Below are 13606 nucleotides of genomic sequence, written 5' to 3' on the forward strand. Positions count from 1 at the left end.
AAGCTAGGTATTTTTCGCTCATTTTTCTTATAGCAACACACCAAACTAGAGGTTGATTTGAATGTAAAAGTTGTAACTCTTGTTGCATAGATGAAGTACATACCGTCCGTCGTCCCAAAATATTGCTGGAACTAACATTTTCAGAATGCCGGAGTACCATAGTTCACCATAGGACGATTTTTAAATCTGGTATTGATCGGTTAAGAATTTGACAAAACTTTCAACTGAAGAATTAAAGATCTTAAAAAGATACATATCTTGGAAAAACACCGGCCGCGCGTGGCCGTCGGAAGGCCACGCACGCGCCTAAAACGTCGGCACGTGTACTGAACGCGCCGTCGTATCGTCGGTTTTCCCGCGGCCGAACGTTCCTGAGGATATTTCCGACTTTTTGGCCAAATTTCGTAATGTTTGGATATATCTTCTAATTAATATGAATTTTTGAAACTTAATTAAAATCAACCTGATTAAATTTTGAACAAAAAATAATTTGGAAATGATCAACTAGTTACTTAAAAAACTCTAACATATAAATATCATTCATAGTATATTTTTAGGACTTGCTCCTGCAACTCGGATTATTAATCAAGCCTAAACTGTAAGTTAACAGGTGAGGAAATTGCCATTCATTCTTCTACTAAAGCCTTTGGCATTTGGCCTGGAAATTTCAATAGCATTTATTTAATGTTCAAATATCATCCACAGTTCATTTCAGTTACTGATATATTTCTTGCATATTTATGAATGGATTGATATACCATTAATGGATGGAGTCATGGACAACGGATCTCGGTCCCGAAATTGAGTCAACTGGACAACGTGGCTTCGGCCCGGAAAATGAGTCCAATGAACAACGGGTCAAAAGTCCCGGGTATATGGTTCATCTGAACAACACGCACCGAATATTTCGGTCCGGAGAATGGTTCACCCGGCTCGTAAAAAGTGTTCAATTAAGAGACATCAATGTTAATTTATGGAATTTTCATTTATCTATTATTTCATTGCATATCATTCATAATATCTAAATTGTTATGCCTATCATTTCATGCATAATTATGATAAAGTGTTATTTAAAAGTCATATACTAATTTAAACTCACTAAGTCCTCAAAGACTTAACCCTCTGATTTTTTTCGTCTATTGTAATTTCCAGACACAGGAACCCCCGAATTGGAACAAGTGGAAAATAACTGAAGCTGAAATAAGAGCATTTGAAAGTTGGGATGATCTGTTTATAAATGAATGTTAAACTTCCGCTGTAACATAATTGTATATATGAATGTTAAACTTCCGCTGTAAAATAATTGTACATATTTGAAATAAGAATGTAAATATTTGTAGATAATCTTTAAATTATAGTAGAAAATATTTAAATTTTTATCTACAATATTTTTCTAATAATAAATAATGATAAAAATAAAAATAGAAGTTCAATAAAGAAAGACTGAAAGAAAAAAATGTGACACTTAGTAAGAGAATAATTATGAATTCTTAAACCGGGCGCCACAATTCTGATCCCCGAAAATAGAAAATTTTAATGAGAATTGTTGGGGATGACAACTAGAGCTATAAACGAATCAATTCGGTTTGCGAGTTATTCAAGTCGGCTCGATAAATATTTTATTTGTATTCAAATTTATAAAACTCGAGCCGAACTCGAATCAAAATTATTTTGTTCCATAGTTTGTCAATCGTTCGTGAGTCTTAATATTTCATTAATTTGATATTATTAAATATTAAATATACGTATATTTCGACCATTTAGGATGTTTCGAGCTTTCGAACTTTTATTCAGGAATTTTATATCCGATCAATATTTCCAATTGTTCGTGAATATGTTTCATACATTTCAAGCCGAATTCAAACTTCATTTCGAGCCGAAATCGAATAAATTTTTTTAAAATTTTCGAGCTTCGAATCTAGCTCGAACTCGAATTGAAACTTTAAATGTTTACTAATATTCGATCCAGTTCAATTCGTTTACACTCCTGATTATAATGGAAAAACATGGACCCTTTTTAAAATCTCTAGAATCTCCAGAACTTCCCTCACCTAATTGTTACGAAAAATTGTGTTTAAAACCTACGATTATTTAATGTCAAGTCAACACTCAACAGTATAAACCAAGATTAAAAAAAAAAAGAAGAAAAAGAAGAAAGAATGCCATGAGTTATAGGTCCATTCGGATAAATATTGATTACGTCATTGTAAAGCAAAATTAACTGACTTTTGAGACGAATGTTTACAAAACTCTCACCTGAAGCTTCCTCCCCGAAAGCGATCATTTCACGAGGGTGTATTCAATATAGGATATTTATTGACTTTTAATTACTTTTATAGATTTTAAAAATCTAATTGTATTCAATTAAAACTTTTACATACTCTATTGAAGTCTAGTGGTATTCAAAATAAACTTTCATAGAGTTTTAAAAATTCAAGTGATATTCAACATTGACTTTTAAAAAACTCTATAAAAGTCTATAGGTATTCAAATTTTCCATAGAATTTTAATAACTTCATGGAATTCATTAACATACAAAAATTAAAGCCTAAGGTAAAACTATAAATTGATAAAAATTCTATTTGGTTCAACCCAAAATTTGGATGGATTTTTAAAATTTCTAACTCATACACAAGCTATAGTTTCAAAGATGAATCTTTGAAAAAGATATGTATATATATGTCGCTTCACATCACCTTTCATTTTATCTATCACTTTCTCAAATTTTTGAAATGTATCTTTATATGTGTTTTCATCTTTCCTTTCCAAATTTTTCGTTTTTTGGCTGATTGTTCATTTAATAATTTTTTATTTTAATATCACATGAAATTTTGAATTCTAGAATTGATTTTGTGATTTTTAATTTATGATTATTACAAATTAATGTAATATTCAATAATAATAAAATATGATCCAAAAAAATGTTTTTTAATTCTTAATAATTGAATAGGCTCATAACAACCATGAATTTTTAAATTCATTTTAGCATTTTCAATTAATACGTAAGTTATGATATTTTTATACAAAATTTATTCACACAATACTAAATAATATTCTTTTAACATGTATATTATCAATTTTAAAACAAGGTTACAGATCAATCAATTGATATATTTTAAAAAATTTACAAACATGCATACAAACCTACATATATACAAATGATTTAACATTTATAAATATTGAAAAATAATTTCGAATTGAATATATCAATTAATTATTGATTCAAAAAAATTAATAAAAAAATAAAATGTTATGATTAAGTATAAATTTATAAAATTTTATAAAAAAAAGTCTACAAAAGTCGATAAAAATCTTGTAAAAATATCTACATAAATTCACATAAATATGTTCGATAAAAATTAATAAAAATATACCAAATCTATCATTTCAAAAAGTCATTAAAAACCATACATCCGCTCAATATTTTATAGAAAGTCGGTCTTCCACGTTGGTTTACTCGCGGCCGTTTCCTCTCATTTTTTTGGGACGGCTGGATGCTCAATTATTTTAAATTCTTGATAATGTTTTGATGGAAACAGTTATTGTGAAGTATTTATGTATACAGCTGCTATGCCATACGCCAACGGCTGTGTAGTTGGAGCGAGACCCGTCTGTTCTTCACGAGTTATGTGCGGATTGAACTTTAATACGTTGTGTTTGCTGTTTGCAGTGGCACTTGCCGCTGCAGTCGGGGTCCTCGGTGCTGATCAGTACAATAGAGCTGATTTTCCGGCGGACTTCGTTTTCGGTTCTGGAACTGCAGCTTACCAAGTTAGTTGATTTATCTCCCTTTCACTAATGTTATTTCCGGGCTTATTAAGAATCTTGGCAGAGTTATGCTGGATATATATCCGAAATTTGAGGGCGTCAAGATGATAAATGGGTAGCTCATAAAGGAAATTTAACTTGCACTTTCGTCTGTGCTATTTTCCGCAGTGTTTCTCCTCAATGACATTGATAAAACTAGGTTCTGGAATCAAAACACATGGGCTGGATTCCAATGAAAATATGAGGGAGCCGAATCATTCAATGATACTAGGATAACGATATAAGATATCCATCACCGTGTAGCATATTATCTGCTGTTAACTTGTGAAATGGATTCTACGAGTTTTTAGTGTTGCGTTTTGACATTTTCAACTCCGGATAATCATTTGAAACATTATGAAAAATAGTACGAGGGTGCAGCATTTGAGGATGGAAGAACCCCAGGCGTTTGGGACACCTATTCTCATTCTGGTTTGAACTCCACTTTCTTCATCTACTAGTATCTTTTAATACTTGAAATACCATAAATAACTTTATTTTATAATAAAGTGATGGGTGATGAGTCGAGAAGTTGCCACAATGTCTAACGTAATTTGATAATGGATATACTTCTATTCTTACTCAAAATTTCAGATCGCTTTGATGGAGCCAATGGTGACGTAACATGTGACGGATATCACAAGTACAAGGTGTTTACTCTCAGCCATGGAAGGATTTAAGAATAACATTTTTCCTCATGTCATGATTTTCTTTATGCCTGAGGCGCAAAAAGCACATTGGATTTGAAAATTTGAGCGAACAGATACGTTTCAACTGCTTAAATTCGATAAGTTTTTAACTGTAAGGGAAATTATCCTAGAAGCTCATCATGGTTGTGCTTTGCCTCTACAGACTACACAATACAGATTATCAGAAAATGTGTTCCTATGTGCAATGTTATTTTTGTTCTCTAAATTCTTCCCTATTCTCTGGAGGTGATCAGCATCACTATTTCTTCATTTCTGCAAACTTTATGGATGAATGGAAATAGGAATTTGGGAGACGCGTGGATCTTATAAAAGCATATACTTTGATTTTCTGCACGATGATTATAATTATTCAAAAATGTAAAATATGCATGAAGGCTACTCAACTGTTGCAGGAAGATATAAAATTGATGTCTGACATGGGTTTGGAAGCTTTTAGAATCTCCATATCATGGTCAAGACTCATTCCCAGTATGTTTACTTGCCCATGATAAGAGATGAGAAACCTGCAGTTTTTTATTTGTTTTACTTATATGATTTTCGCTTTCCTGTAGATGGAAGAGGACCAGTAAATCCTCTGGGATTGCAATTCTATAATAACTTCATCAATGAACTAATAAGCCATGGTGATTACTAGGATTTTCTTCAAAATTTAATCAGCAACTTTTTCTATTTCACTTGCAAGTTGCATGTTCACAAATTTGCACATTTATACTCACGCAGGAATCCAACCACATGTTGTTTTGCATCATGCTGATCTCCCACAAGTTCTTGAAGACGAGTATGATGGATGGATCAGCAGAAAGATAGTGTATGTATGAATTCATTACCACGTGAGTGCAACATATTATGTTTTCTTTGTCTGCTAACTCTCTGTTTGTATCTACAGGAAGGACTTCACCGCCTATGCTGATGTATGTTTCAGGGAATTTGGTGACAGGGTTTTGTACTGGACCACAGTTAATGAAGCCAATATATTTGCGATTGGCGGTTATGACCAAGGGCTTATGCCCCCAGGACGGTGTTCAATCCCGTTCTCAAATCTTTGTTCGAAGGGTAATTCCACTACTGAACCATATCTTGTGGGGCATAATATCTTGCTGGCTCATTCAGCTGTCGTGAAACTCTATAAGGAAAAGTACAAGGTACAATTTCTGACTTTCACTGATCATTTTTGGTGGGTGAAACTATTAGCTTATATTCTCGAGTCCTAAAGTTAATGTTCATGTTTATCAAATGGCATGTGAGTGGAAATGGGCGTTTATGGTTTGCTTCTAAAATCTGGTAATTAATAAAAGAAATGTAGCATAAGAGAAGCTAAAACGGAGTTTGTGTGATCACGTTGTCTCAAGGCGGACATTTTTTGATGCAGGCCACACAGAAAGGTTATATTGGATTTAACATCTATAACATATGGATGGTTCCTTACAGCAATTCAAAAGAGGATGTAATTGCAACTCAAAGAGCTAATGATTTTTATATGGGTTGGTAAGATAGCCTGTTCTTATACCTGACAAAATTGAATTTTTATTTCTTTTCAATCTGTGTCCCAGTGATCTCTAATTTTCACTTGGAATTCAAGAAAATTCTATCCCCGATCTTACTGGTACATCCTGCAGGTTACTTAATCCCCTGATTTTTGGAGATTATCCTGAAATAGTAAAAAAGAATGCTGGGACAAGAATTCCAGCTTTCACAAAGAATGAGTTGGAGCAAATAAAGGGTGCCATCGACTTTATAGGAGTGAACCACTACACAACCATTCTTGTCAAGGACTACCCGGCTGCCCTTCAAACAGCTAACAGGGATTTAATTGCTGACATGGCAATTGAGTTAAAATTTGCTGACATGGCAGTTGAGTTAAAAAGTATGTATAACTTCTGCGATTAACTTGTCTTTGCTTGATTTTTCTCGAAATTGATCTCAAAATTATCTGGATTCCTTGCACAATTCACGCTGTTCCATTAGATTCATCCGCGTCATTGCTTTTCCGATGTTCTTTCTTTAGAAAGATTGGACTTTGGAATTGCCATTTCAGGCACTTTAATTACTTTGTTCATACATGTACCTGTCTATGTGAACTGATATTTTAAGTTAGCAACGCACTTACTCTTTAGTTTCATTTTTCAGTGGTTGTAGAGAAAAAACCCCCTCTGCCGCTGCCAGAAGAGGTGAAATTTGAAGAGCAATATTGTGGATATATCTCTATTAAATAACTTGCTATCATGGAGTTTTTTAATTTTTTAAATTTTTGTCTCAGTATGCTGTGCGTCCTTGGGGTCTTTATGGGCTGCTGGAGTATCTAAAACAAGTTTATGGCAACCCCCCTGTATACATCCACGAAAATGGTTCTCTCTCTCTCCCTCACACCCACACATGCGTGTTCGTTTGTATCATCATAAGCAAATGAGCTTGTATATATTAAACATCTTCACTTCCATTTTCTATACATGTGCAACACTTGAGTACCTTGATAACGAGACAACAGGAGATTACACTTTTGGCTCATAACTATTTTATTTCGAATATATTCACCAATGCAGTATTATCTGAAAATATGATCTCAATGCAGAATGTTGGCGCCATTTTATGCTATATTGAAGGTGTACTTGCCTTTTTTTGGCTTATCATCGATGTCTACAAATTCTCCTATGAATTGAGGATTTATGTGTCTACAAATTCATTCATAAAAAAGGTTGTGTTTGAACTATTTCGCAGGTCAGAAGACAAAACGCAATCAAACTTTGGATGACACAACACGGGTTGACTATTTGCATGGTTACATTGGGGCAACGCTTGATGCTCTTAGGTGAGCCCAAACAAAGTCTAACCGAGCACTTGAAAACATTACATTACATGGAACAAACATTAGCATATCCTTATGATCCTTTGGCCTTTTCTTCTAAATTTTCCCCTTGAATCCCATCTTTATGCTTGAAGGAACGGATCAAACACAAAGGGATACTTTGCATGGACCTTGTTAGATTGTCTAGAATTATTGGATGGCTTCGACTCAAGCTTTGGGATGTGCTATGTAGATTTGGATGACAAAGACTTGAAAAGATATCCGAAGCTTTCTGCTCGTTGGTATTCTAATTTCTTGAATGGGAAGAGCGTCTTACCGCGCAATATCACTAAGCTAGGGGACAACTCTTCTGTTTTCCTATAATCTTGGTTTCATGCAAATCCGTGGCGACTAATAGTTGTGTTTGTACTTTGCAACTTTCAAACGGAGACGAAGAATTCTCAATTCGTTTTGGCTATCTGGATAAGTGCATTTATATATTACCAGTATTTGGCATTTTGAGTGTCATGCTAAGTTTATTATGTAAAATATATTTTTTCTTAGCTAAGTTTGTGTTTGAACCGATGAATTTCAAATTTATTCAAATATTTGTTTGTAGTTTTAGAGAAACAAAATCATAAACTTTTAAAATCATTTTTTTCATATTCATTAGTATTTCATGTTAATTATGATGAATTTCAAATTCACCAAACGAAGAAATCAATTGAAAAGTCTTGCACAATAAATACCAAGTATCTAAGAATTTAGCATTTCCAGCGTATTGTTCTTTCTAAAAGTTACTTTTACTTTAATACGTGAAGAAACTCGTTATCTACTCAAAATGGTCTTGTCTCATGTCCAGAAAATTAGTAAATATTTAAAAATACTTCGTAAAAACTTATAATTGGACAAATTTTATTTAGAATAATTAAAAGAATATAGTATTTGAATTTTATGTGTATAAAAGGATATTATTCTATCCCATATTATGGTTTTAAAACTAATCCTCTAATTTTTCAATAAATTATTTTATCTCAGAAACGCTCGATTTTTTTTAAGAGTAACACTTAATTTAAAAATATGCTATTAAAATACACAAATTCAAAGATAAGGTTGCCTTTGAGAAGATACTATTAAAAATTAAATTTTTTTATTATATATTTATTTTTATCGATTAATACTAAAAATATATATGAAATCCATTCTTTTAGCTGCTGCCACTAGTGTAGATAAGCCATGGTGGACGAATTTCACCCAAAATAAATACATCAAAGTGCAGAGAGAGTATAATCCGGCGAGTTTTTGTCTAGTCATGATTGGATTATGCTCTGCTCGGTTGTTTTTAGTACTGGCGGCGGCGTTTGCAGTGGTGGCGGTTCTCGCCGCTGATCAATACAGTAGAGCTGACTTCCCGACGGACTTCGTTTTTGGCTCTGGATCTTCAGCTTATCAAGTCGGTTTAGTTTTTTAATGTTTTTTTCTTTCCTGTTGGCGTATTTATTTTGTTTTTTGCCCCTTACTTTTCAATTGCATTCGCCACTGCTAACACTTGTTTTGAAACTTTGAATATATCTATCCAAAAAAAGTACGAGGGGGCAGCGTTTGAGGATGGAAGAACGCCTAGCATTTGGGACACCTTTTCACATTCTAGTCTGTCCTTTATCATCTTCCTTCGTTTTATATTTTCTAGTAGTTGAAATTGATTTTACTTCTGTTCTTCTTTTTTTCTTCTTGAATGGTTGATGAGTTGCATAGTATTGTTGGTCAATATTTCAGATCGTTCACATGGGGCCAGTGGAGACGTTACATGTGATGGATATCACAAGTACAAGGTATTTCCTCGGCTGTAGCAGGAGATTTAAGCTTCATGATTTCGTTAACCTTGAGATACAAAATGTCATCAATTTGGGACATAGAATCGGGGAGTAAGAAGAACTTTGAAGGGATTCAAAGAATTTTAATAAGGATGAATCTGAATATAGCTGAGGAAGGGATGTGCCATTATGTATTTATGGTCTTGGTTTGCATCTGAAAACTATGCTTCCTTATCAGAAAGAAGCAGAGAATGCGCTCCACTATTTGACGTTTACTTTTCTCCTTAGTTTCCTATTATTTAGGAAGTGATCAGTACGATGAACTTTTCTTCTCGTATACTAATTTTTTATTGCATAAAATTCCTAGCACTCATTCTTTTCAAGCAACAATTGGGAGAGTGACGGATTTTACAAACATTTCTGATACTTACAAAATTTATAAGGTTCGATTCCGATAGATGCCACTTGTTCGAATTCAGACCTCGGTTCTGATCTGAGCATAAAATCACAAAAAAAACCACTAAAGAGGGCCGGGAAGATATCTCGACGTAGTCCTCCGACGCTCGAGTCAAAAACCGAGGATAGATGAGACAGCAGCTAAGGGCGCTATTGAAAATCAATACAGTGAATGAATCAATGAGGTTTTCAAATCTGGTATTTATAGGAGAAAACGTTAAGACCACATGTGTTAAGTGTAGGGGCCCCCGTTCTAGGGTTCGCCTAGGCAAACCCTCAAATGTTGTCACCCAACATCACAAGCTCTCCTTCTCGGGACGGGCTGACACCTACGAGCTTACCCCCTTGCTCGTGTTCCTTCATGGCGACTTTGTTCCTCCATAATTCATGTGCTGCTCCCCCACCTGCTGGTTATCTCCCACTCCTTGCTCGGTCACATTTTTCCTACCCCTAAGAGCATTCCTACCCCAAAAATAGCTCCTCGTCTGAGTAACAACACCCCTGTACTCTCCCCTAATGATCATCCCCCTTTCTCCTCTTCTTCTTGGGCTGCCCTCCTTTTGTCAGAAATGGGTCTGGGGTCCAAGGTCTAGGTATGGATTCAAGTTGGCCTGACCATCTGATAGCCCATTTTGGGGTATGAATTTCCTTCAGTATTTTTTTTATCAAATTTTATAATCAAACAAGCACGTACCATGGTGCAGGAAGATATAAAACTGATGTCTGAAATGGGTTTGGAGGCTTTTAGATTCTCTATTTCATGGCCAAGACTGATTCCTGGTATGTTCTACTTCCAAGTTGTATTGTGATATGAGGATAAAAATGACGAGCCTGCAAATTTCTTAATTACTTTTGCATACATATGCTTTCATTCTTGCAGATGGAAGAGGACCTGTAAATCCAATGGGATTGCAATTCTATAATAACTTCATTGATGAACTAATAAGACATGGTGACAATTCACAATTTCGTGGGAGATTCTGTTTTTCCATACAAAAAAGGCGCATTCAACTTCAAAATTGATGTTTGTGTTCATGCAGGAATCCAACCACATGTTACTTTGCATCATCATGACCTGCCACAAGTACTTGAAGATGAGTATGGGGGATGGATTAGTAGAAAGATTGTGTACGCTTTGTATACTTATTAATGCACCAATGCATCATATAATGGTTTTACATGTTCAACTCCTTTATGATCAACGTAAACTTTAATTGGAGCTTGCAAATGAGGCAACTGACCATCTGTATTGACTGCAGGAAGGACTTCACAGCATATGCTGATGTGTGTTTCAGGGAATTTGGTGACAGGGTTTTGTACTGGACCACTGTTAATGAAGCCAATATATTTGCGCTGGGTGGTTATGATGTAGGAATAATCCCCCCTGGACGTTGTTCCATGCCATTCTCAAATGCTTGTTCAGGGGGTAACTCCTCTACTGAACCATATATTGTGGGGCATAATATCTTACTGGCTCATTCAGCTACTGCAATACTTTATAAGAAAAAATACAAGGTACGATGGTTCTTAGTCATGAATTATGCTTGATAGAATAATTGGATTAAGAATTGTAGAATAACAGATATTAAAGCATGTTTCAATGTAGGTTACTCAAAAAGGTTACATTGGATTTAGCATCTATAATATGTGGATGGTTCCTTACACGAGTACAAAAGAAGATGTAATTGCAACAGAAAGAGCTACTGATTATTTTATCGGTTGGTAAGATGAGCTTACTTTTATAGAGTAGATATACTTGTCCCTCATTTTCATCTATATGATCCAGGGTTAATCATTTGATGTTCTAGAAAATTTCAATATCTTAAGAAAAACTGCTTCAGGTTAATTAATCCTTTGATTTTTGGAGACTACCCTGAGATAGTAAAAAAAAATGCTGGGACAAGAATTCCAGCCTTCACGGAGAATGAATCGAAGCAGGTAAAGGATTCCATTGACTTCATTGGAGTGAATCACTACACGACTTATTTTGTCAAGGACAATCCCAGCTACCTACCAATGGATAACAGGGATTTACTTGCTGACATGGCAGTACAACTAATATGTATGACTTCCAATTTTTCCTCAAGTGTCTTTTTCTTTTGCTCTTTACTATTTTAAAGGAGGATCAAGTCTCCACTTCATATGAACTCTGTCTTACTAAATTATGATGTCATTTTTTATGTCTTATCACAACTTATCCAACTACGTGATTTTGTCCTCCAGAAAGATTAATCAGAAGTTTTTCGTTCAGTTATATACTCAATCATGCAGACATACTTCATGTTTTTTCCAAAAATACTGACTCTTCTTCATTTTCTGTTGAATGTCTGTAGATGAAAAGGGTGATACTCCACCCGATCAGGTGAAATTCAAAAGACAATTTTGTCGATATCGGTCTAATCTTTTGTGCTTAACTTTACAATACAGATTGGAACCTTTTGTTTTGGCACAGTTTCCGGTAATGCCTTGGGGTCTATATGGACTTCTGGAGTATCTTAAACAAGTTTATGGCAATCCTCCTGTTTATGTCCAAGAAAATGGTTCTTTCTCTATCTCAAACGCTCTCTCACACATTCATGTACTATAAAAATTACACCTCGTGTATCAGCAAAGGGGGGTTCATTGAAATCTAGGACCATTTTCTTGAGCTGATCAGAGTTCATCTCCAATAAACTATCTACTGTTAGGTTGTTAAATTTGGAGTTTTGTATTTCACTGCATCAGCATCTTCAATCACTCTAAAGGATATGTACATATTGTTACTTGGTCGTATAATTTTCTTACTTTGAGTAGCTTGGTCCAAACCTTTTTACAGGTCAGACAACACGACGCAATGGAACTTTGGAAGACTCATCAAGGGCTGAATATTTGCATGCTTACATTGGGAGTGTGCTTGATGCTGTGAGGTAATCCCACACATGTTCCGAACGGAGGTTCTTGAAATATTTGGATGATAGAATTCAATCATACTAATTTTGACTATATTTAGCATGGTCTAGTTGAAATAAATTTTTTGTGATTCCTAATCACTTAATTGAGTCGGAAAGTATTATCTCGGCCTCACTTCCTCATACATGTAGTTTAAAAAGCGTCATAAAACGCATCCAAAGCACTCGTCTACCCTAGACATTCACGTATTTGATTTGTTCATCTATTCTTAAATTGTGTCGTTATGTGTCAAGGAATGGATCAAACACAAAGGGTTATTTCGTGTGGACACTCTTAGATTGTCTGGAGTTGCTAAACGGATTTGATTCTGGCTTCGGGATGTATTATGTAGATTTGAATGACAAGGATCTGAAAAGATCCGAGAAGTTTTCTGGTCGTTGGTATACAAATTTCTTGAAGGGGAAGAGCACCGGACCACAAGAAATTACTCCATCACGGGACAAGCTATCTAGTACTTTTCTAACATCATGATACTCTCTCTAATGGGATTTATATGATATGGTTGATCATCTTTTAGCGGGATAATTTATGATTGTAATTTTGACATGGTCCATTTTTATACCCTTTCATGTATTGACTCGTGCATTCACCTGGCGAGCGCATGTCATTATATCTTTCAATTCAGTTCAGTATTATCTATAAATTAATCTCAGATATTATCTGATATATTTCTTTTATTCTATTTATACTATTACAATTTTCAAATTTAAATTTACAAAAAAAAATTTGTTTTTTAAAAATATATATAACAATTATATACATGTCACGCGTGTAACGAGGTTGATAGTTGTCATGTATCAAATCGAAGGGACTTGCGAGATATGAAAGTTTGCTCTCTCCTCATATTTCTGATAATAGGCAACCTTATTTATTTTAATGTCAAAATCATTAAAATTAAATACATATAAATCAGATTCAACTCAAAAAAAGAAAAAGAAAACATAAACGTGTGGGAAGATTACGATCTTCATCAAATATTTATTTAAAATCAAAAGCCTGATCCTAATGCCAAATTATTAATTCAAAAAGCATAAAGTTAAATCCATGATGTGTATATTTCATTAGTATATGGTGAAATATCAACGTAA

The 13606-nt window shown here is 34.3% G+C and overlaps 1 protein-coding gene across 9 annotated transcripts in view; it reads left to right on the forward strand.

The window, feature by feature from the left end:
- Positions 1-3423: 3423 nt before the first annotated feature.
- The window catches only part of LOC140840116 (beta-glucosidase 10), a 28996-nt gene continuing 18813 nt past the window's right edge, over positions 3424-13606 (forward strand). Inside the window, exons 1-13 of one of the 9 annotated variants that reach the window (XM_073207240.1) lie at positions 3454-3771; positions 4176-4239; positions 4402-4457; positions 4910-4985; positions 5069-5140; positions 5238-5325; positions 5404-5659; positions 5887-6002; positions 6134-6381; positions 6645-6685; positions 6775-6862; positions 7233-7323; positions 7455-7881. In XM_073207240.1, coding sequence (XP_073063341.1) covers positions 3556-3771; positions 4176-4239; positions 4402-4457; positions 4910-4985; positions 5069-5140; positions 5238-5325; positions 5404-5659; positions 5887-6002; positions 6134-6381; positions 6645-6685; positions 6775-6862; positions 7233-7323; positions 7455-7683 — 1641 coding nt within the window. In that variant the 5' untranslated portion in view covers positions 3454-3555 and the 3' untranslated portion in view covers positions 7684-7881. Of the gene's footprint in view, positions 3772-4175; positions 4240-4401; positions 4458-4909; positions 4986-5068; positions 5141-5237; positions 5326-5403; positions 5660-5886; positions 6003-6133; positions 6382-6644; positions 6686-6774; positions 6863-7232; positions 7324-7454; positions 7882-8486; positions 8753-8885; positions 8950-9075; positions 9132-9612; positions 10163-10273; positions 10350-10449; positions 10522-10609; positions 10698-10828; positions 11085-11175; positions 11292-11410; positions 11658-11902; positions 12257-12384; positions 12482-12751; positions 13183-13606 lie in introns of those variants that run through there. The other 8 variants (XM_073207239.1, XM_073207246.1, XM_073207237.1 and 5 more) reach the window with 8 other exon arrangements.

The sequence above is a fragment of the Primulina eburnea genome, chromosome 8 (genome assembly GCF_022965805.1).
Source record: "Primulina eburnea isolate SZY01 chromosome 8, ASM2296580v1, whole genome shotgun sequence".
NCBI classification, from domain to species: domain Eukaryota; kingdom Viridiplantae; phylum Streptophyta; class Magnoliopsida; order Lamiales; family Gesneriaceae; genus Primulina; species Primulina eburnea.